We start from the raw sequence: 25426 nt of genomic DNA on the forward strand, positions 1-25426 counted from the left end.
ATATCCCTGGTAGGAGAGGGACACCGCTGGATTAAGTGTCTCGCCTTTAAAGACAACACTCGCAAGAAACATTAAGCAGAACTCGGCCAATACCCGTTCATCAAACCTCACAGACAGTAATCGACACATTTGTAAGAACAATTGTGTATCTAAGCGATTTTATTTCTCGTTCAGTTAGACTGGTAAAAAGCGTTCATTAACAGTGTTCAGAACTTTCATCATCCTAGGCAAGAGTAGCAAATGAACAGACGACTGTTCAGTACAAAAGCCTAATTTTGGAGTTTAACTTACAAATGTCAAAGGGGAGCCGACCACGGCCACTGTAAATTATCAAGTCCTTTGGACTGATTGGAGCCAAAGAAAGAGTGTAAGGAACCAGTAAAACTCAAAATGAAACCAGTCAGATCACTTCAAGCGCTGAAAAAATGCGTAGAACTAAGTGGCAATTTATACTATAGCTGCGTTTGATTGGCTGAGAAGCTACCGCTAGTTTGCTGGCGGAACCAATCATAGGGCCCCTTAAAGTTCAACCAAATCCCGGTTTCGCTAAGGTTTAATGGAAATTCAATTAAAAGTAGCTGAATTACGACGTAATGCTACACTCCCCCGATCTAAAAAGTTAATAACCCCAACTAATGCATGTCGAGGTTACAGTGGCAATAACATGGCTTTCTCTTACGGATACCAACATTATAAAACATAACGAACTTCCACGTTTAGCTACTATAAACAGTACGAACACTTGTAAAGAACACTTCGTGTCCTTCGTAGCCTTATAAAAGAAGTCTAGCTTAAAGTTGTAACCTAGGTCTTTGTGCAAAGTGAAATTTTAGCATTCAAAATTTACAAAAGGTAAGTACATTAATTATAATTTAATAATTTCAATATCAAATAGCGAGGTAAATTTGGTTCACTTAAATTCAATGTATGTTTGCGATATAAATATGTACTTCTTTAAGTGCAAAGTTCTTGACGTACGTTATTGTCTTCTTTTTGAGTTTAAATTATTCTTATTTGAATGTTTTATGTAACAAATTCGTTGATAGATTTGGATCAGTGTTGGAATCTGGCAACTGTAACCCTACCCCTTCCCCCATCAGTAGGGACCTTAAGCAGTCAGGACAGCAACGCCAAGGAAGACGTCGATTATAAAACGAATTTCTACTTTTAATTAGAATTTCAAAAACGGCAGCATGTGTTTACCACCTCATACGGCGCCACAACTCAACCTCAAAACAACGTATAAAAGTAGCGCTATGTTCCAAATGGAAATTCAAATAATTTGCCGCCGCGGTTTCGGTTCGCAAACGACGCAAATTTTGGTGATTTCACGTTGTTTTGCAAAGGACGGCTAAGAAATGTACTAAGTTTTAAAATGCACGTGCTGAGATATTGTTCTGCCAATTAGATCTTTTGTTTCTCCACGTCCTCGTTGCCGTTGCCGTTGCCGTCGTGGCTTGCTTAAGGTCCGTATTTTCAGCCGAAAGGCTGTGCAGTCTATATGACTATCTATGTGACTCTATATCGTTGTATTTGAGATTATCGATGGGTAAATACATTAATTAAGGACAAGTTTAGACACTATTCGCCATGAAAGGGGAATAATGTCTAAACTACAGTAATAAGGTCATCTGGCTACTATCGACGGGTGATCGATCAGCGATTGGTGGGGTCAGCAATAGCCGAGGGAGTACGAGTCATCCTCGGAAAGTTTTCGTAACAATACCGAGTAGTTGGCGATATTCAAACTTGCCAAATAGATAATTGCTACGAATACGATAATGGTCAAGCGACGTTCGGGAATAGCGGTAACGTGCATAGACCACTTTCATGAATGGCTGCCGGATTAATATTCTTTTGTTGAAATTTAAATTAGCCCTTCTGGCCTCGTTCTTCCAGTACAAAATTCAAAAGGATACATTACCTCAAGCGAGGCCAGAGGGGCTAATTTAAATTTATACGGCTCACAAAGTAGAAAAAACTGGTAAATGTAAATTGCATTCTAAGCTACGGACCTAGACTTGTAACGGAAGAAATTTCCCTACCAGCAACTTTCATAAGTTCTCTTTGAAGCTTGAATGCGTCTTCACTATTCTTAGCGAAGATCACAACACAAGCTTTGTGTTGAATTTCGACTGAAAGCTCGCCGTCAGCAAGGACAATCGCCCTTCCATTTCCTTGAAGGTTTAAACTGTCTATAGCCTCGAGTAAATGTTTAATGTTGGTCGGCAAAATTTCCATGACATAAGAAATTGGATATTTCAAAGCGGCCATGTGAGGGGCAATTAAAAGAAGGTTTGTCGATGAAGCAATTTTGAGATTAACATCGACCACAAAACATCCCTCATCGTTCACTAAAATCTCTACCCCAGTAAAACCAAAGTAGCCATTTCTGTGAAGGTATTGTGTAACTGGATGCACAATGTCATGCAACATCTCCTTCAGCTCTTCCTGCTCGTCCCAGTTGACGTCGGGAGTCGGGATATATCCCTCGGGTCGCTTGACAAATGGTAGGTTCGATTTGCACTTGACGCCTAACCAGTAAAATTGTCCATTTTGAAAGATGTACAACTGCGCAAGCAGACACTTAGAAATATTCTCAATCACCTCTGTCACCACAAGTTCGGCATCGCAGAAGTGACTACTAAGCTCATTAAAGGCTTCTGTAACTTCTTCCTCTGTTCTCACGAGAAAAGTCCCACGTTTTCCCTTACCCTGAGCAGCCTTTATAATACAAGGGAGAGTATACTTATCACGTGACATGTACTTCGGGCACGGAGCCCCCATCTCGGGAATTCTGGCCTTGGAGCTAAGCTTGTAGTGAATGTCGGGATTGACAGCATGCTTTTTTGCGGGGAAACTTTGAAAAGGAAAATTGACGATCAATGGTCGGTCTCCTGTGTCTTCCTTGTCGAAGATTCTTATGTCAGGTTTGGGAAAAAATGGTAACCACTTTGACCAGTGCTAATCGAATTCAGAAAAACCAAACATCAGAAACATAAAATCTTCAGGTAAAACTAAACTTTGTTTAGCCTAATTTGTCAATTTCCTTTTTCTCTGAATCAAAGATTTGATTTAAACTTTTAGAAATAATAAAAAGAAAAAACATGAAAAATAATTGTGATGAAATTTTGTGGGCCGAGGCCAGGAACGTGTTCGATAATTGAGTCAGTTTGCTAGACATAACGTCTCGTAGTCACGTTCGACGCACTAAAAACTACTATAAAACGAATACAAGAATTGTAAAAACGTGTAAAATGGTATATAAAAAGTCACTTGTAAAAATGTAGCGGAATTCCAAATCGATTTCGATCAATTACGATCCTCATCAGTAGTACTCCGCCATGTTTAAAATACTCATAAATAATTGTTCATATAAGTGACTCTGAAATGTCCACACTTCTTCCAGGCTTCATGTAAGCGGTCATGATGTATCAATCACAGCTCGTGGGATTTGAAAAAAGTTCCATTCGTTCTTGGAGTTCATAAGCGAGTCTTCGTTCACATTATTTATCCTCACTCCTTCAGTTATTTGTCTCAGCATCGCGTCATTGTGATAAACCCCCGTCACATCCATTCGGAACTGCTTTACCTCTCTATTGTGTTTCTCTTTACAGTGTTTCCACAATGCAGATCGTTCTTCCTTATTGTTAAGTGATTTCGTATGCTCTTTCCCTCTGGTATACGCGCTCCTGGCTGTTTCCCCTACGTATACGCTGTTACACTGGATACACTTAATCTCATACGTCACACTTTCTCTATCACACGGTCCTTTTCCACCTGTGCTACACACTGGGCAGTCTTCTCGTCCACACTGTCGCGGTTTAAATGGGTCGGACTTTTGGAGTAGTCGTTTAATGGCGATTCCGGCTTTCTCCACCACTTTAATATTGAAACCTTGCTGCTTTATTTCTGTCTGGTATTCCTTCCGTAACCGTGAGTTGGGCGTAGCTGGTACAAAAATTACTGATTCATTCCCGCCGCGTTTGTACCAGTTGGATTTCCTTTCGCTCTTTTCCTTTTCTCGTTCCACCTTTCTCCACTCCTTGGGTCGATGTAACGGTCTTTCTCCTTTTCGCTCAGCTCTTTGTCTCGCTCTAAAAGCTTTGAGGGCCGAATCTACAACCTCATATCTGAATTTCTTGCTGTACCCCGAGTATTGCATTCTCAGGACCATCTCGTTAACATTCTCTACTACTCGTTCCCATGGTAACAATCTGCTACAGTTAAGTAAGACCCGAAGGACTTCTTGGGTCAGGACTGTTCTCTTTGTACTCCAGCTTACGGCAGATCAATTATTTATGAGTATTTTAAACATGGCGGAGTACTACTGATGAGGATCGTAATTGATCGAAATCGATTTGGAATTCCGCTACATTTTTACAAGTGACTTTTTATATACCATTTTACACGTTTTTACAATTCTTGTATTCGTTTTATAGTAGTTTTTAGTGCGTCGAACGTGACTACGAGACGTTATGTCTAGCAAACTGACTCAATGAAAAATAATGTAAAAAAAAAAAAAATAGACCCTAAAATGGAAACTTTAGTTACGAGAATTTGGTGTTAGATTAAGATAACACCTTCAACCTGATAAGTTTGAATATTCTCATTACGTGTTTGCTGGATAATGTTGGAATAATAAAGGGAGAAGTTACATTTTAATCACTTCTGGGAGTTGAGGGGTTAACCTCTCCAGCAAGTAGCCTTACCTCTCTAATAAGTGGATTTATATCCCGTGTTACCAAGATGGGAAATTTACTTCCGGCCACTGGACAAGCTCTCATTGCCTTGAGGTGCCTGTTATCCTCTGAGACATTAGCCACGTAGTCGTCGATGAGATATTTCTTATCATTAACGAAGGTTGCATTAGGATTGAATGTTGAAGGTCTCTCAGTAAGGATGTAGGCTTGGGGTAGATCTTGAGCCACTAACCAACTGATGGTTACTACATTGTTGTTTGTCATTACTGATACCACGGTAACCTGGAGCAAACAAAGAAACAAAGGTGAGCCATTGAAACAGAAACTTACACCCTCACGCAGCTGTTGAAAGAAGGCCTAACCCATTGTTTCCCGCGAGTGACCATCACAGAATTTCTTCTTACAACATCAATACAACATTACAAAACCAACTCACTCTCATATCTCACATTTCTTTCTGACATTGAAGTAATGCCGGTTTAAAAACAGAACAGCTTTAAACCCCTTGCCTCTCTCGAGATTTAGATAAAGGTGAGAAAAACGCGCGCTGCGTGTTTTTTGAACGGCTTCAAAACCTTATGTCTCTGTAAAGATTTAGATAAAGGTGACACGAATACATTAAAGGTTAATTATATTCAGATACGAAAAGTGCTCCCTGTTCGGCTGCTGTCAAAGGTTCAGGGAGCTTTTACTTAAAATGCCGCCCAAACGCGTGTTTCGAGAACCAAAAGTGCCGGGGAAGAGAAGAAGTACCTTGGGACTGAGATCAAAGAAAGGTGCCACCGGACTTTTCAGAATGATAATTGATTACCAGGTTTAAAGGGTCAGGTACGTGACGTTTCATCCATGTTTTGATAGGCTGTTAGCCTCATGAATCATTAATGAGGTTTTGAAATACCATAATTAACTGTCACAACAGTTTTTCATCAATCAGAGATTGTTTTAAATAGGGAAACATTTAAAATCAGTAAATTACAAATTTCCAAATTTAAATATAATCATATTTCATGCTAATTAAGTAAACTTAAACTTTAAATACTCCTTGAAATTTTAATAATGGATAAAATAGGATCCATTTCATACAAAAATTTGTCGTAAGCTTCACTTTGCGAATTGCAAACAAAAAATTTCTATAACCTTAGTGCTGGAGACCTCATCAGGTTTCTTTTAAATTAAATTAATATATCATAACTTTTGACAAGAAGGCAAATAAATGGCAGGGATGATATCTATAGAAAGAAGTACGAGATTTATGGAAACTGAATCAAAGTGAGATTACTGGAGTATGTCTAGATGCTTTGTTGTGATATATAAATGGTCGTGAGGATTCAAAGTTTTGGGTGCTGATGGCATCTTTCATGAGTGAACTCAAGTGTTATATCAGTAAGAACCAAAGAAACAAGTGAGAATGTAATTATCTTTTTTTTCAGTTTTTAAGATACTGCATGATGAAATATTAACAGGTTGAGATACCCAAATGTGGTCAGAATCTGTAAACTATGAGGAAATGTCACTTTCTGTCTTGATCAAGCTTTGATTACATTAATAACATGACAGAACCCCAATTATCATGGCAAAATTTATCATTTTTTGCATTTAGACAAAAAATAAGTGTCCTAATAACCCCGTGGGATGAAGATGTCATTTAAAAATATGACAAATCCTACTACAGTCGCATCTGCCATGAGCAACTATACTTGAAATATCAAGTCTAGCTGGTTACTTATGGGGGGGGGGGGGTCTCTTATGAGAGGTCAGGCCACTGGGCATCCATATTTCAGGTAGTTTGCATATGGTGACTGGAACCTTTCATTAGCACTTATCAAAACATATAGTAATAACTTTTTCCTGCTTATTCAAAGAAAAAAAATTTAAGATTTATGCCGATTGTTTCATATTTTGAGAAACACTTTCAGTAGCTCCACTTTCACAACATCTTTTGAAACGAAATTTCAGCTTTTGCTTGTGACAGGTCAAGTTGATTGTATGTCAAAGTGGTCACAGGTCTAGACGAGGTTAAAAACAGCATCTCTAAAAGTGGTTGCTTATGAGAGGTGGTTGCGAATAAGAGTCTGTTTCAAAATAATTGGCACTTATACCAAGTCCTCAGTGTTACTCTTGTCTACCTTGTGCACACAGACATCAATTTTTAATTAGTAAATTTCACAGCAGCATTCATGTTTATGACGGTCAGAACTACCAACTGAAGACATCTCTGCTGGCTTAACCCTTTCAGCCTTACAAGTGATTATAAGCATATTATTTTTCCAAACAGTATCACTCCTGATACTGTTTGTATACTGATCATAAACTCAAGAAGCTCTTGATTGATATACAAATTCTCCTTTAAGTACCATAAGAAATGTACAAAGAACAGTATGGAGAGCTTGCCTAGTGATGTTTGAGTGTAATGGGTTAATGAGCAGATAGCGACACCCCTAGCTTGACGCTAGCAAATAGTGTACTGTTTATGTTCTATAAAAAGGTGACAGTCTCCTACAAGTAACTCATTGTTTTTCAAGCAACCAAAAATGTGGCTTTTAGTGGTCCTATGTTTGAGAAAAAAATTTTCATAGGTGACTGTTTTCCCCTCCACTACAGAAGCCCCCAATGTCTTTGCTGTTGTTTTTCCCTTCCCCTCCTATTTCCACAGGTCCACAGGTCAATTCAAAGCTTGACACAAATCATATAACTACAGACTCCTAATCCAAATCTGCCATTTTTTTTCAAATCTTGGAAACCTCAGAAAAAACCCTTTCCAACGCAGATTTCACTGCCAGATAATTCCGCTGAAATTGTTCCTAATACAAAAATAAAGGCAGGTTGGCAACCGACACTAACCATTAATATTTCATATTACTATTATTATTTACAATTTAGATTGTTTTCAAAACAGGGGTAAAACAGACCACTCTTAAATTCCTTTCTTCCAAAATGTGTCCTTTACAATTAAGCTTCTGTCAGCTTAAGAAAAGATATAACTTTTGAAACGGTACGATCAGCATGTTGTATCCGCTGCAGTCAACGATTTCGATGTAAGTTTCGATCTTGGCAAACAGATTAAGGACTTTCCCTTCCTGCACAAACGGGAGCCATGCAAGTAATTTGTTCGAAATGAGTTCGAATCTTACATCACAGCACATGACCAGACAAAGAAATGTAATACAATTTGTACTTTTCTTAGAATGACTATCTTGAATGTTCTTCAAAACTGCAGATAAGATAAACGATATTTTCGTTTTTTCCAAAATAAGCTAGCCGCCATTTAAGTTAAATTTCCGTGCAGTCACGCAACTGATTTGCGATATCTCAACTAACTTTGCGTTTCATTTCAACAAAGCAAACACGAAGCTCGTTGGAATATTTCTTTAAGTGTTTTGCATCAAAGCAAGGAAGCCTGCAATTCATTTAACTCAACTCCCATGGGCTTTTTAGCGGCGTTCTTTATTCCAACCGTAAAATTTCTTACGAATGACGGCGTCCATGTTATTACCCTCTATGCAATATTAATGTTTAAAAGTACTACAAACGAAAAGAAAACTTCGTGAAGGTATTTAGCAAATGCAAACAATTCTTCTACTGTACGTTAATGGGCTATGAGCAACTGAATTGTTTGAATTGCAAATGGCATCGAACGTTCTCAAAATTCAGTTCGCTGAATAAGTTGGCGATAATACGCGATCGATCTCTCCTGACATTACGAAATCGAGTAGATCCTACTATTTCCGCGTTTAAAGAGTCAGTTTTTTAGGCGAAAAATACAACTCCAGGCGAATATTATCGATTACTAATTTTTCCTGCTTCCAGAGGGTTTCGATCAGGCCCAAAATGCAACTAAACTTAATAACTCGCTCGACTGAATTCGAACAAAACAAATGGCTCTTTACTGCATCTACTTCGATCGTTGTTAATCCATGAATATCTAAGGTAATTTAAAGAGTTCCACGTAGAGTACGCGGTCAAAGATAAGCTTCTAAACACTTTATATTGAACCTGCTGTAGACTTCAAGTAAGTGACTTCAACAATGTGAGAATCAACACCTTAGGGTTTTGCCCAAATCAGCTGAGTCCTCCTCTCTCGAATAAACGGCAACACCGAGAATCGAAACTTTCATATTTCTATGTCAACCGTATGAAGAAAAATCACTCACTTACCTATCGCCTTCCTGTTATTGAATCGAAGTCGTCCAAAACCCTATCTGTTCTTTCGTTAACATGTGTTCTGCCTTTCAGGTTCATTCAAGCTAAAAGATCATCACGTACGCTTTTCCCTGTCACTGCGTATGTCACAATCTAGCGCGACAATAAGTGCGTGACAACTCAATTTGCATACAATTTCATTTCAAATAAATTCGCTTTAAATTACCTCCGACTCAGCATGTAAATAAACGTATGCAATAAAGCCAAATAGCTTTTCGAAAACTGAAAAAGAAAAGGGACAGGGAGATTCGTTTGGAACTGGTTAACCAACAGATTCGCTTGATCGGCGCAAAACGAACCCGTCTTCCAGAAGCCGAGAAACGCGACACGCGCGAACAGGTGTGAAAACAAACACCTCCCTTGACCCTTTAATCCTTAAGATCAGTTTACGTGATCTCCAAACTGTTCTTTATATATTACCTATGGTGCTGACCAGGAGAATTTGTCTAACGATTACGAGCTTCTTAAGCTGGTGATATATTTTTTATTCTCATGACTTAAGTATTGATTTAGCAGTGGTATCGTACGGATAAATTGTGCTAACCCCTCTTAGGGGATCTCACCTAATCGACCTGTCAAGTGAAAAACTGTACCATAGGAATACTAATCGAACAGATTGCGTTACCTCTTTCATCTTTCATCTCTCAGCTCCTCGTCTTAATTCAAAGTGGACGAGAAACGTTCCCTCACGTCCGGCTGGAAATTTTACGCCGATTTATTTATTTATTTTTATAATGAATGAGGGGGGTGGGGGTGGGGGAAAGTCAGAAACAAATCAAGTAGATTTTACAAGGAGGAATTCCCCCACAAGCTCTCTTCACCATTTTCCGAAAAAGGGAAATCCCTACCCATTTGAAGCACCTGATGCCTGAAACAAACTCTTTACAAGGAGGAGCCTTCTGGTAGAGGTTAGGGACTGGGTAATATACGTAATGAGTTCCTGGGATAAGTCATTATTTGTCATCTGGGTGGGAGCGGGGAGCGTTAGGGGATTTTGGTTGTGTCACCATCACATTTACCTATCCTCCATAAGTCCCTTATAAATTTCATATCCCTCCTCATTGGCAGTCAATTTTCTATCGTACCCCCATTATACTCCCCCCTGAAAACCGTGTGATCCTCCCAAAATCCTTCACCCCACCCCCCTCCTCCCCCCACCCCCTCCTCCTTCATCCCCTCCTCCTTCATCCCCTCCTCCCCACCTCCTCCTCCCCACCCCCTCCTCCCCCACCCTAGTGATAAACGCTAATGAACAATAGTTTCCGTCGTGATCAAGCTTCATTATCTCATACTTGTTTGTTAAAAATGAAACATATCTGGGAATAAATTAGGAATTTTGTTATTTCGTCGACAAACAGCCTTCGTTCTTCTAACATTGACTTCACGTACTCGTGACATTCAAACATTCGCCTTAGCTTTTTCTGGTAATCATGAATTTTTGTCTCTCGATCGTTCTTGATACAAATATACTTATGAATAGCTTGCAAAACAGGCACAATTGTTAGAATCTTCTTGTTGTTGCGTTTTTTTTTTTAATGCGGTTATTGCCGTCGTGCGTCAGCTTATACTTAGTTAGGGACCTGCTTGATTTGTACCCCCCCCCCCCCCGTTTATCTACCGCTTTGGAGTCGTTGCCATCCGCAGCAATTTATTCATATCCTTCTCATTGTTCACGCACCTTCAAACACACCTCTCTTATGTTTTCGATGGGGCGTTAGGGTGGGAAAATCGACAGTCCCAAAAATCCTACCCTATATCCCTTTGAACCTCCCTTCGAGGGAGGTCAGTCGACCTCGAACACCGAGCGCGCCAACCTCTATGAGGGTCAGGGAGCATGCTCTTCTGAATTATTTATTCTCTGAGATGTTCTCAGAGCCTGCAGTTCTGGGAGCTCAGTTGAACTCGTCCATCTGATAAAGCCGACGGTTTTGGGAGATTTAGAGGGACACTCATTTAGAGGTATACTACAGCTCGACCAGACATTATGAAGATCGAATTGTTCGTGGGTTACATTTTCTTCTGCTCTTTTTGGGCCATCGGTAAGTAGGACTGTGACGCAATGAGAGCCGCTCATGAACTCGTTAACTGAGACTACACATAAATACAGATACTCGAGCATATCAGGAGCCCATGGGCTCCTGTGCATGTACAATGCTGATGTGTCAGGAGAGAAGCAAATTGGTTTTGTTTGGCATAGGAAACTGCAGTAGTAGGTATAATAATTATTTGATATTCTCTAATCGGAAAATCATGTCAGATTGAAAGAGAAGATAGTCCTTTTTTTAAATAACTCTTTGTTGCAAATTAAAACCACCACCCAGATAGAGTAAATCTTTACTCAGAACCGATAGATCGACTTAAACACCAGCTCGTCACGATGAATCGAGATATGAGCGGGGGAAAGGTAGAAAGCGAAAATTTTGCCGAGGTCGAAGTTTTGCGCGGTCTAAATTCGGCTTCCATTTCGCAATGGCCAGAGATCTGCGGAGCGATCTTAACTAGAAATGCAAATTGACCTGACGTGCGTTGTGAGTTTTGTTGACTTTGGCTGTGGTCGCATTGGAGATCGCAATCGTGATTCAGTCCTATATATTACAGTGGAACCTCGATTAAACGAAGTGCCAAGGGACTGGGGAAGTTGGTTCGTTATATCGAGGTTCTATGACATACATTTTACTGGAACTTTAGCCAGGTTGAAACTGGAGTATCGTTCGTTATACCGAGGCTTCGTTATATAGAGGCTCGTTGAATCGAGGTTCCACTGTAATCATGATTTAAGATAGGGCTGTATTGTGAATCGTGATTTAGCAAGTTGCACCAGGAGATACGAAAACCTGTCATGGCGAACAACGCTCCTGGCTGCCAAGTGCTAATGAGCGGGAAATAAGCAAAATCTATCCTTGTTTTATTTTTCAATGGAAACGTTTATTAATTTGTATGCCTACCTCCTCCTTGGATGTGTATTCTCAATTTGGAAGCATGGTCTACCTAACTGTTCCGACATTTTCGGCTATCGTACAATAAATCTCAGAATTCTGCTCAACAGGATAAATGAGTATTTCTCAGCAGCAAAACTTTTGCACCTGCATTAAAGTGCACCTAAACCCAAAAATTTTTTTTCGCTTAACGAAATAAGCGTATTTTTTGGAGTATTTCTGTGCAAACATTTTTTTATTTGCTCAAATCTTCAATTGTCTGTGCCCAGTCAAAATACGGAAAATCGGCCGCCATCTTGCCCCACGGCCGAGTTTAAAGAGGAATGGCTCTAGCGGGTAATGTGACGTCAAATCGAGAACACGAAAGTCTGCATTTCACACATTTTCGCTTGTTTAGGAAGGTTGTAGTCGATTTTGTCCGAAAATATGCCGACTAAGTGTGTTATAGGAGGATGTAGCAACGTGCGAAATTTGCAAGAGGGTATCACGCTTCATACATTCCTCATACAATTCACCTGGTCGGCATATTTCGGACAATATCAACCACAACCTTCCCAAACAAGTGAAAATGTGTGAAAAGCAGACTTTCGTGTTCTCGATTTGACGTCACATTATCCGCTAGAGCCATTCCTCTTTAAACTCGGTCGTGGGGCAAGATGGCGGCCGATTTTCCGTATTTTGACTAGGCACAGAAAATTTAAGATTTAAGCAAATTAAAAAATTTTTGCTCAGAAATACTCCAAAAAATAAGCTTATTTCATTAAGCGAAAAAAAATTTTTGGGTTTAGGTGCACTTTAAAGTATCTGTGTAACAATATTTGTTCAAGCACATGATTGGCTTAACTGACAAGCATTAGAAAAATCTCGAGATAAATCCTACATTTTTAGACGCTTTAAAATGCGCTTTAGAATCTTTAGAAGCTTGAAATAATTTTTTGGGGTCGCACTTGAGAGTTAGCTAAAGCGTGATTAGAGGTGCCTCAATCGTGATTAAACTCTGGAGTGCGACCACAGCCACTGTTGTGAGTCTTAGTTTTGTTGACAGATCGTTCGCGGCTAACTCACGCAATATTCTCGTAATTGAAAACTAAGGGTTTCCTAATATAATGACGGCTAGCGCTATCCACTTGAACAGCGAAAATTTACGTCAATTAAAGAATACGACATCCAACGCCGAAGAACTTGCATAATTCATTGCAACCCTCACAAAGCAACTTTTTATTTATGTCTACTTAACGACCTTTTCCGAAGTTTTTCTCTCACGATAAGTGGTCAGTTCTCGGAGGTCCCACTCTTATAGAAAATTAATTCCTGGAAAGATGTTGTTTTGAGTCCTTGTTTTGAGTCGTGGAAAGTGGAAAAGCAATGGAAGAGTAACCTGTGACCCTAATCCGAGGGTGGAAGATTGGCAATAAGTTGCGTGATGGAGTCCTAATTTTCCTTGTATTGTGTGAAATCAACTGAATTCTTGGTTTGCATGTGACGTCACGTCCGGAGTTCACATATATTGTGTGCCATCTTTGTGTACAGGGAGCTCATTATCATATGTCAAATCACCCACGTGTGTCAATGTTTTGGATTAACTAGTACTATTTCAAGCGTTACTTTGAGTGATTGTGGGGGAAAAAGATGAAACAAAACCACAAGTCCTTTTAAGGACTTTATTAGAATTTATTAAAATAAATCATCGGTCGTTTTATCTGAGTACGGAGAGCGTCTTGAAAACTACGTAAAATGCGCGGTCGAAGGGGGAATATATAATTGCGTGCGCTTAGTACAGGCAAAAGATCACATGCTGTGCCCCTCTCGGAATAACTCATATTTCTTGCACGCGTCCTCGTCCCATCGAAACGTTAACTCAATGGAGCGACAGGTGTGTAAATCCTTGTGACAGTTTTCATGGATTGTCATGTGGACAGTCTGTGAGGGGGGAAGAAAATTATTTTAGATATTATTCAAAGTCACAATACCAGGCCATTTTACAAACGCATGTTATTTGCTAATCGAGGGTTCCCAATGTCTGTTACTATTTCAGATATATTCGGTTTAAAGTTCACTTACCAGGGCTTAGAGTAATTAGAGCTGATTTAGTTGAGTTACTCTCGTCAGAAACAAGACACATCACCTGGAAAATACAGTATTCAAATCAGTAAGTAAATCATACTGTCTCCACAGGTATTTTTAATGTACATGTACAATACTACTATTCCTGCCCGGGCAGTCCGAGTTATGAAGACTGTCAAAGTAATCTTACACGGCAGGAGGTCCCAGAAGACTACGCCTGTGTGCAATATTATATGAGATTCGACAATGGATCAATGAAAATGGATCAGGTTTATAAAGGGGGCACATCTAAACGTGTCTGTGAACAGATCAACAAAGGAAACATCCGAAACTTGTCACAATCCTTTCTTTGAATGTAAAGCAAAGTGCTGCTATGAAGATGACTGCAACAAAGGAAATATTCTAGACACGAGTGGTCAATTTTCCAGCTCCAGGAAAGCAGTTTTTACCAGTGATGGTGTGGTGGCCATGGGGTTGTTTTTGTTGTTTTTTCCTTTAATGTTATCTACTAGTCAGAGAACGTTTTGATGATTCTTGTAGTTAACCGTGTGTGTCATCAGGCGCTTAATCTTAATGTGCGGACAGTTTTGAGGATGAAGTTTTGATGGGGTCCTTATGCAAACCCCGAAGCAAACCTGTTTTTACTTTGATTTCTCATTGGTCATGTGCGATTATCGGAGGCGAAAGAAAGAGTGGAGGCCAAGTATATATTTAAAGCTATATATTTAATGAGCAGAGGAGCTCACAAGAGCAAGGCCTGAGGTCAACTGAACTGTTGCATAATCACATCAGGATATTTATAAGTCGAGCGCGGTTGGTAGGTAAGAGGATTAAGGGCTAATCCCACAGGTCATTGATGATGCGAACCTATATTATTTATTTTCTACAGCCAAACTGCTCTGGACAAAAACTCTCGTGAAGTCGTCTTCTTTTACTTCTGAATTTTTACTTCTCACAAGATTTTCATGTTGATTTATTAGATAGGTGTTTTAAATAATTGAAGGTCAAAATATATACCAAAACCCGCCCATATTAGCCAATGGTATTTACTGTACTGTGTAGTGCTATCATGAAAAAACTGTGAACGTTTTCTTCAATAAAATGTCATTACTTGAGTATGAGATTGTATTTAAAGGAAAATTGTCTTGGATAACCTAGTAGATTTTTAAACCACAGTGTAAACAGTGGCGGCCCGCAAGGACTTTTGGTCTTTCAGACTAATGGTCAATTTTGTTTTCAAGGGAAATGTTATGCAAATATGCTAAAACTAAATGAAATGTCTAGAAATCTACGTGCAAATTCATGAGAGCAACGGCCAGACTTCGAAAGGAAGTGCTGTGTCATTTTATTTACCATTGGATTTAAGTAAGCTTTAAAAGTTCTATGAAAGTCGTAAACTGTGAAGTATGTGAGACTAAATCACAAGAGTTGCGCGAAAAAAACAAATAGTTATGCCTTTTACGAAACGGCAAATTAAACTTCTTCGAAGATCATTTAATGTCAATAAAATTTGACATTTTCTTTCCATAAGGGCAAAGTGAATCTGCGCTCTCCTGGTATTAGATTCAAAGCATGACGGAGCGAAAAAAATGTAAACAGTTCTGATCTGAATATATTTTGACTTTACAAGTGAGCGAGTCAATTATGTGAATTCCGAGAAATCGAGAGAACCCACGAACTGTTTGTTTAAACCTGATCCTCGGTCGCGACGACTTCTCCTTGAAATATGATAAGAATAAGCAAATACTCAAGCTTTTTGTCTAGGAACGAAATTTCAGCTGTTGGTTTTTTTGTTAAGTGAGCTGAGTTATCAAATGCATTTGCATTTGCGTATTCCTTCGCTGATTTGTTCGCCTTTACTCGTCTGAAAGAAGTTGAAGACTCTTTGTTTTAGCCATGCGCGCCACCAGCATTGAAATTTCATGCAAACGGTAGAAGTTAGCTTATATGCCCAAACATTAGGTCAAACTTGACGAATAGGTAATCAGAGACGAATTGATCGCCGCAGAAAAGGTTAAGGTAGTTGCAGACCCCTAACCAGTGGTGCATTTTTAAAAACACTATTTTTTACGTGGTTCCTATGGGTCCCCCTTCCAGATAAAATAAACTTTTAGAAAGATTTTGTGTTGATTATTGCCTGATTTTCGTAGAAAGTCGAAAGAGTGACCTGTGACCCTGATCAGAGAAGAGAAGATTGACAAAAAGTTGCGCGATGTATGTCAAATTTTCTCAGAATATTGCACACCCTTACATTTTGTCATGCGCGCCACCAGCATTGATATTTTCACGTCGACGTTAGAAGTAAGCGTATATGCCCTAACATTCGGTAACATTTGACGAGTAGGTGATCAGAGACGAATTGATCAGCTAAGAAAAGGCTGCGGCAATTGTAGGGTCTCTACCAGCGTCTCTACCAGCGTAGAATTTTTGAAAACGTTTTGGAAGAAAAGTATTCGTATCCCGAGCGCCACAAGATTCGTATTTCCCCCAACCTAGAATTCAGTTTATCAGAGCACTAGGACTACTAGACCAACCAAATAATTTGTGTCTCAACGTTGCACGAGTCACAAAATTCTGTGTAGACACAGAAAATTTACACTAATCAAAGACTACGACATACAATGTCGAAGAATTGTTGTTGCAATCCTCTCAAAGCAACTTTTAATTTATTTTCTAATTATTAACCTTTTCCGAAATTTTTTCTTTTCGTAAGTGGTTCCCAGAGGTCACGCTTTCATAGAAAATAAACTTTTAGAAAGATCTTGTGTTGATTCTTGGCTTATTTCCGTGGAAAGTCGAAAAGCAGTGGAAGCGTCACCTGTGACCCTGATAGGAGAAGAAAAGATCGAGAAGTTGCGTGATGGATGTCAATTTTCGAGATAAATTGTACACCCTTCCGTCTAGTCATGCGTGCTACCAACATTGAAATTTTTACATTAGATGACATTTGACGAATAGGTGATCAGTGATCAATCGACCGCACCAAAGGCTGCAGTAGTTGTAGGGTCTCTCCCAGAGTAGAATTTTTAAAAATTCGTTTTGGAAGAAAAGTATTCGTAACCTGAGAGCTACAAATTCGTATTTCTCCGAAATATGGTCAACGGTTCTCGGATGGAAAGGTATTTTTTTAATGCCTTATTTGGTGGCCCCCCGCAAAGTTTAAGCGCATACTTAGAGCCCGCCGCAGTTCTGGGAACTCAGTTGAACTCGTCCTTCTGATCAAGCCGACGGTTTGGGTGGATTTAGAGGTATACTACAAGCTCTACCAGACATCATGAAGATCGAATTGTTCGTGGGTTACATTTTCTTCTGCTCGTTCTGGGCCATCGGTAAGTACAGCTGTGACGAAATGAGAGCCGCTCATGAATTCCTTAACTGAAACTACATGTAAATACGGATAGCTGTGCATGTTCAATGCTCAGTCGCTTGAATCATGCTGATGTGTCTGGAGAGAGACAATATTTTTCCTTTAGCATAAGATACTGCAGTAGTAGATACAACAATCATTTCATATTTTGTAATCGGCAAATCATGTCGAATCGATGAGAAAGATAGTCTTTTTTGCAAGTGACTTGCTGTTGCAAAGCCACCACCCAGAACCCGTATCTCTTTACACAGAATCGAAAGATCGACTTAAATAACAGCTCGTCGTGATGACCGGAAAGGAAACGTATAGATCGAAAATTTTGGTTAAATTCTGCTTCCAGTTAGCAGTGGCCAGTGAGATCTGAAGAGCGATCTTGACTACAAATGCTAATTGAGGTGACGTGCGCTGTGAGTTTTCTTCAAACATCCGATGCGCGGCTAAATCAGACAACATTCTTACAATCGAAATGAGATTTTCCTCTCAACAGCTAGCCACTATACTGGATATAGATTGGTTATGCATTACCCCAACCTAGAATTGGATGATCAGGGTACTAGTACCACAAGACTAAGGAAATAATTTGTGTAAAAACGTTGTGCACGTCGCTAAATTACAGATTAGACAGCGAAAATTTACGATAATCAGACTACGACATCCAATGCCGTAGAATTGTTGTAAGTCATTGCAACCTTAACAATAAAGCAGCTTTCAAGTTATGTTCTGATTATCGACCTTTTTCGAAGTTTTTATCTTTGTGAGTGGTTCCCCGAGGTTCCGCTTTCACAGGAAATAAATTCCTAGAAAGATATTGTGTTAACTCTTAGCAGATTTTCGTGGAAAGTCGAGCAGCAGTGAAAGCGTAACAAGTTACCCTTATCCGAGAAGAGAAGATTAGCTATATATAAGATGCGTGATGGATTCCTAACTTTCGTTTGGTGAAATCAACTTAATAATGGTCGAAGTGGGGAAAATATCACTTCGAGGGCTTCGTACGTGCAAAAGATCACATGCTTTGCCTCTCTCGGAATAACGCTAATACTTCTTGCAAATGCCTCATCCCATCATTACTCTAACTCCACGGAGCGATTGGCGCTGTATTAGTTTCATATACTGTCTGGTGGATAGTTACTGAGGGGGCAGAAAATCATTTCAATAATTATTTAAAGTCATAGTACCATGTAACAAAAACATGTTATGCGTGAGTTAAAGGTTCCCAGCAATCTGAAAATTATTCAGGATTCTTAATCATTTTAAACAGATCTCATGAAAGTCCACTTACGTGGGCTTTACTGTAAATCAGGGCCGCTATAGTTGAGTGACTTTCGTCGAAACAAACTGCTGATTGTTCGCCTTTACTGGTCTTATATATAAAATTGGCTACCGGTACTCTTTGTTTTGGTAATGCGTGTTACTAGTGTTGAAATTTCTACGCTAATTGTAATAGTAAGGCCCAAACATTAGATCACATTTGACGAATCGATCGTAGGGCAGGCTGGGGCAGTTGTAATGTCTCACCTTGTGTATAATTTTTAAAAAACATTTTGGAAAAAACTATTCCAATCCTGAGAGCCACAAATTCGTATTTCTCCTTAAATCGTCAACAGTTCTCGGACGTAGTGGGGTGATTTGTTTTTTCTTTGGTGCCCCCCACAAATAGTAAGTATCTACTTCAGTAGAGCCAGCAGTTCTGGGAGCTCAGTTGAACTCTTCCTTCTGAGAAAGCCGGCGGACAGTTTTGGGCGATTTAGAGGTATACTACAAGCTCGACCGGACACCATGAAGATTGAATTGTTCGTGGGTTACATTTTCTTCTGCTCTTTCTGGGCCATCGATAAGTAGGACTGTGACGAAATGAAAGCCGCTCGTGATTTCGTTAACTGAAACTACCTGTAAACACGGATAGTTGTGCACCGACAATGCTCAGTCGCTTGTATGCTGATGTGTCTGGAGAGTGGCATTGCTGTTTCTTTAGCGTACGATACAGCAGTAGTAGATACAACAATTATTTCATATTTTTTCATATAGAAAATCATGTCAAATCAATGAGAAAGTTAGTCTTTTTTCCAAGTGACTTATTGTTACAAAGCCACCACCCAGAACCAGAGTTAGTAGAGATCTATTAACTCTGCCAGAACAGGTATCTCTTTACACATAGCCGAAAGACCGACTTAAACAACAGCTCGTAATGATGAATCGAAATATGAGCAGGGATGGAAAGGTAGAGGGCGAAAATTCTGTCTAAATCGTGCTTCCAGTTAGCAGTGGCCAAAGATTCGCGGAGACATCTAGCCTCGAAATACGAGTTGACGCGACGTGCGTTGTGAGTTTTGTTGACATATCGTTGGAGGTTAACTCAAGCAACATTCCTCAGTCACGTAATTGATCGAAAATGAGGGTGTTCCAATGATGGCTAACCACTTCCCTAAATTAGCTGTGAATTGCACCCAAACTGAGGCATGAATTTATCAGTTTTGGTAACAACGTTGTGCGAGTCGCTAAATTATTGTTTAGACAGTGCGACAATTCACGATAATCAAAGAAAAGTATGGGCGGCCGTCACCACCAAAAATACAAGGATGTCAAATAGATCAGTAAATACAAAGATGGTTTAAGGATCAGCTGCAGGATAGCATAGCTAATAAAGGAATGGCATGGCCAAATTATAGACAGTCTAGGTTTCCTTCATGAAATAGAACAGCCTAAATATAAATAGTTTAGCCAAATGATAAACGGTTTAGTTGCCCACGTCGAGTTGGAACATGAAATTGTGAAATGGACCAGATAAATTGCTAATAGTCTAGCGCTCATTTACAACACAGTACACAAACGGTGTAGCTTTGTGTCAAATGACTCAGGTTAATACGGACTAGCGCAGCGTACGTACAAACGGTGCAGCTTTGGGTGAAATGGCTCAGCATAATGTCGAATGGTACAGCGTACATACAAACAATGTAGCTTTGCGGGAAAAGGCTCAGCCTAATGTGGAATGGTACAGCGTACACACAAATGGTGTAGCGTTGTGCGAAATGACTCAGCGTAATGTCAAATGGTACGGCATAATGTAAAATGATACATCGTACATACAAACAGCGTAGCGTTGCGTGAAATAGCTCAGCGTAATGTCAAATGCTATAACGTACACACAAACGGTTTAGCGTTGCGTTAAATAGCTCACCCATCACGTCACGCCACAAACAAGCTCGACGATTTGCCACAACATCGAAATATTTCATGTAATACTGAGCAATTTAATGTTCAGCGGGAGCGTCTGATGTTCTGCAAAGCTATTCGACGTAACGCCACACCATTCGTGTGTACGCTGTGCCATGCGACATCACTCTGGGCCATTTCACGCAACGCTACACTGTTTGTATGTACGCTGTGCCGTTCTACATTACGCTGTTCCATTTGCGGCGAGATAGCGATCTGCTGGGGGGCATGACGTCATCGAGTGTGGAGAATTGCGCGAAACCATCACATTATGTAGTCGCTGTGTTAAAGAGCCTTCACTTCGCCTTGCCGTAAAGCAGAGCCAATTCGGTAAATTTCTCCAACGAAAACTCATTGACAAGAACAAAGTTCATGTTGCCATATACTTTGCAAACAAAAGCACATGCTTGAGTTTTCGTTGCGTTGCGAAGGTGGGAAGTAGTAACCTTAAACCGATTTTATTTTTCGTGAATTGTAGAAGGACAGTTTCTCTTCCCTTTACCACCCTGCTTTATGTCTGTGCGTTTTTTTACTTATTTTATGGCAGACGTGTCTCGTCAAGGAAGGCATGTATGTGCTCAAAACCAACTCGGGAAAAAGGTTGCTTTGGCAAAAACTACATGACTGTTTGATTGACAAATGTAAAAACAGATCAAGGCTCTCAGTTTTCTTACCATGGCGTCCAGGGCACACACAGAATCCAACTTCTAACGTACTTCTGCGATGTTCAAAGAGCAAGATCGAGAAAATAAAAATAGAAATTATTTCTACTATCACCGCTCCCAGGAAAAAATAAATGAAAAAAGTAATATAATATACACCTCTTTAAAATGATAAATGTAAGCAGTCTTCCCTTAGCTTAATACTCTAATGGTACGGAAAACCAATTAACGCATTCCGATATCACTTCGATTGAAAAATGTGAAAACAAATTAAGGCTATCAGTTTTCTCACCATGGCGTCTATGCTGGTACACACAAAATCCAACTTCTCACGTACTTTTGAAATGTTCAAAGAGCCTTTGCAGTTAAACTCTCATTGAAAAGTTAGCGCGAGTCAGAAAAGAAAAGAGAGCTCGGCATTCGACATTTCTCGCACGTCATAACACTACTTAACACTTTAAAAATTCAGGCACACCATGCACCAACGTGTGCAAACTGTGGGAAACTGAACCGGGAGGCCGGTAAACCGTGGTAGAATCAAGTCTTCTTCAGTGCTTTTTTAATTAACGCTTTCATGAAGGAAAACAAATGAAAGCAATATCGGCTGGGGAAAAAAAGGAGAAATTTACCGAATTGGCTCTGCTTTACGGCAATGCGAAGTGGAGGCTCTTTAACACAGCGACCACACAATGTGATGGTTTCGCGCTCGGTGACGTCATGCCCCCCAGCAGATCGCCATCTCGCCGAAACCACCAAAAATACAAACGGCAAACGGAACAGCGTAATGTAGAATGGCACAGCGTACATACAAACAGTGTAGCGTTGCGTGAAATGGCTCAGCGTGATGTCACATGGCACAGCGTACACACGAATGGTGTAGCGTTACGTCACTAAACCGTTTGTGTGTACGCCGTACTATTCCACATTACGCTGACCTATTTCACGTAACGCTACGCTGTACCATTTGGCATTATGACGTACCATTTGACATTACGCCGAGCCATTTCGCATAGCGCTATACCATTTGTGTGTACGCTGTACCATTCCACATTACTCGGAGCCTTTTCATGCAAGGCTACACTGTTTGTATGTACGATGTACCATTCGTCATTATGCTGAGCCATTTTACCCAAAGCTACACCGTTTGTGCGTACGCTGTGCAACTCCATATTATCCTGAGTCATTTGACGCAAAGCTACACCGTTTGTGTACTGTATTGCAAATGAGCCGCTAGACTCTTTGCAATTTAGCTGGTCCATTTCACAATTTCATGTTCCAACTCGACATGGGCAACTAGACCGTTTATCATTTGGCTAAACTATTTATGTTTAGGCTGTTCTATTTCATGAAGGAAACCTAGACTGTCTATAATTTAGCCATGCCATTTCTTTATTAGCTATGCTATCCTGCAGCTGATCCTTAAACCATCTTTGTATTTACTGATCTATTTGACATCCTAGTATTTTTGGTGGTGACGGCCGCCCATTTGAGCCTTTTCCCGCAAAGCTACATTGTTTGTATGTACGATGTACCATTCGACATTGTGCTGAGCCATTTCACCCAAAGCTACACCGTTTGTGCGTACGCTGCGCTAGTCCGTATTAACCTGAGTCATTTGACACAAAGCTACACCGTTTGTGTACCGTATTGCAAATGAGCGCTAGACTATTCGCAATTTATCTGGTCCATTCCACAATTTCATGTTCCAACTCGACATCGGCAACTAGACCGTTTATCATTTGGCTAAACTATTTATGTTTAGGCTGTTCTATTTCATGAAGGAAACCTAGACTGTCTATAATTTGGCCATGCCATTCCTTTATTAGCTATGCTATCAGCAGCTGATCCTTAAACCATCTTTGTATTTACTGATCTACTTGACATCCTTGGATTTTTGGTGGTGACGGCCGCCTATACTTAAGACTTGTTGTATAAATCATTGCAACCCTCACTAAGCAACTAGTATATCTATATATGTGTTCTAATTATCGACCCTAGCTTCTTCGATGTTATTCTCTTTTTAAGTGGTTCCCGGAGATCCCATAATTGACAGGCGGGTCTCATACAAAATATATTCCTAGAAAGATTTAATGTCAATTCTTGGGAAGTCGAAAAGCAGCTGAAGCGTAACCTACGACCCATCTCCGGGAATAAACGATCGACAATGAATTGTGCTGATTCCTAATGTCTAAATGTCCAGTCGCAGCCCATAAAAGGTAAAGATTAGAAGAAAAGGGTAATGTAGAAGGAAAGCTGTCTGACAAACGCCTTTAAATTTATTATAAACTAACAGCATAGAAGAGGTGTCCCCTGTTGGAGAAACCCTCTATGATCCACAGAAATAAAGAAATCAACCTCATCTTCAGCGTCCCTCACTCCACCCCCCTCCCGTCACCTTGGACTTTGGCAAATCAATAAGTAAATCATATTGTCTCCACAGGTATTTTCAATATTCACTGTTATTACTGCTCTGGCCCGAGTTATGAAGAATGTCAAAGAAATCTTAAATTGGATGAATACGCTGACTACGCCGCATGTATGCAATATCATGTCAGATTCGACAACGGATCAGCGAAATTAGATTCCTTTTTCAAAGGGGTCATACCAAAACGTTTCTGTGAACAGTTCAGCAAAGGAAACATAACCAACATGTGCTACCACCCTTTCTATGAATGTAAAGCAAAGTGTTGCCATGAAGATTACTGCAACAAAGGAAATATTCTGGACACAGGTAGCCAAGCTTCCAGCTCCAGGAAGGCAGTTTTTATCAGCGATGGTGTGGTAGCCATGGGGTTGTTTTTGGGTGTGTCACTAACAGCCTTTAGTGTTAACTAGTCAGAAAACGTTTTGATGATTCTTGGAGTTGTAGTGTAAGTAACTTTATGTGGAATCTAGCAATTGAAATTAATGTGCAAAGAGTTTTTAGGTTGAATTTATGATGGGGTCCTCATGCAAACTCCGAAGCAAACCTGATTTTATTTGGATTTCGATCGGTCATTGATGACGCTGAACTTTTTTTCTGTTATGATAGGCTATTATGATTACTTAGGCTTTGATTTTCTACAGCCAAACTGCTCTGGACAACAATTTTTGTAAAATCGTCTTGTTTTAGTTTAGAATTATAATAAGCAAATTTTCATGTTGACTTTCATGTCTATTTTAACGAAACAAATATCAAAATATATACCAAAACTTGCCCAGATCAACCAATGGTATTTACTGTATTGTTTAGTATTATCGTGAAAAAAATGTAAACGTTTTATTCAATAAAATGATGAATATTTCAGAAAACCAGAGATATGAAACGGGATGCTTTATTTTCCTCAATTGAATAATGAAATAGTTGTTTTGCTAATTATCCGATTTGCTTTCTCTAGACTTTTACTCTCCTTTTTAAGATGGGATGGGGGTGAGAGGTACCTCCATGAACAGAAGTTGATTGTTACCCATTAAGGGGCATATTACCGAATCTTTTTAGGGAAGGGATTTCTCCTGATTCGATCTGAAAGGATATCAGACATGTTTTTTACTATCAAAATTGCAGCTTGTTATTAACCTTCACACGATTTAAAAATTCTTTCAAACTTCATTATTTCAACGTTAAGTCGTGTAATTCTAGATCTTTTAGTTCATATTCCCTTGATCGTGAATAATTTTCAGACTGGTAAACCATTTGGCAGGTATCCAAATATATTCACTTTACAGTCCTTTCACTAATTTTACCTAAACTGACAGTTTCTTGAAATATAAATCATCAATTCAGTAATTTGATATTTAGAAGTAGCCATGTAGATGACTCTTTCCAGACTACGCTAAAGAAGACCTTCATGTAATAGCTGACCCTATTTGGGACTAAGTCCTATAGCTCTAAAAGATGAGATAAATGTACGTGAGAAATAGAACGGCTTTAGAAAACGATAATAATTCTACACCTCAAACTGTGAGCTCTAACCTCAGTACACATCTGATCGACTTCTCGCTCGCGCATGCTCACAGAATGAACCGTAAAATTGCAAGGTAGTACCTGATGTAATTAATGTTTCTCCTCAACCGTTCTATTTTCATATTTATCGATATTGTTTGTTTCGAGGAAATGCGATGCAAATGCTTGTGTTCACTTTCGATAAATCTCTCGCGACTCTATGTTCGCTCGTGTTCTGAACATGCTCAACTTAAGATTAGGAGAATCAGATCTGAAAAGTTCTTCTAGATCAATATCAGTGGCTAACACACCCTCCTTTTTAGCCTATTTGCACCTACGATATCGGTAAATAAAGTATTATT

The 25426-nt window shown here is 39.6% G+C and overlaps 2 protein-coding genes and 1 pseudogene across 3 annotated transcripts; 2 read left to right on the forward strand and 1 right to left on the reverse strand.

Annotated features, from left to right (window-relative positions):
* Window positions 1-128: 128 nt before the first annotated feature.
* On the reverse strand, window positions 129-9014 carry LOC111319027 (uncharacterized). Its single transcript, XM_022921892.2, has 3 exons — window positions 8859-9014; window positions 4713-4985; window positions 129-2964 (listed from the first exon to the last, which is right to left on the reverse strand). Exons 2-3 carry the CDS (start codon window positions 4965-4967, stop codon window positions 2008-2010), a joined length of 1212 nt encoding a protein of 403 aa, XP_022777627.1. The 5' UTR covers window positions 4968-4985; window positions 8859-9014; the 3' UTR covers window positions 129-2007.
* Window positions 9015-10697: 1683 nt separating this feature from the next.
* On the forward strand, window positions 10698-15019 carry LOC111346108 (uncharacterized; annotated as a pseudogene). The gene is made up of 2 exons (XR_016001161.1): window positions 10698-10942; window positions 14015-15019. The product of XR_016001161.1 is annotated as an uncharacterized LOC111346108 (transcript).
* Window positions 15020-17080: 2061 nt separating this feature from the next.
* LOC111340463 (uncharacterized) lies at window positions 17081-24438 on the forward strand. The gene is made up of 2 exons (XM_022947348.2): window positions 17081-17232; window positions 23583-24438. Exons 1-2 carry the CDS (start codon window positions 17178-17180, stop codon window positions 23975-23977), a joined length of 450 nt encoding a protein of 149 aa, XP_022803083.1. The 5' UTR covers window positions 17081-17177; the 3' UTR covers window positions 23978-24438.
* The last annotated feature ends 988 nt before the right edge of the window (window positions 24439-25426 follow it).

Source organism: Stylophora pistillata, chromosome 5, assembly GCF_964205215.1.
Source record: "Stylophora pistillata chromosome 5, jaStyPist1.2, whole genome shotgun sequence".
In the NCBI taxonomy this organism is placed as follows: domain Eukaryota; kingdom Metazoa; phylum Cnidaria; class Anthozoa; order Scleractinia; family Pocilloporidae; genus Stylophora; species Stylophora pistillata.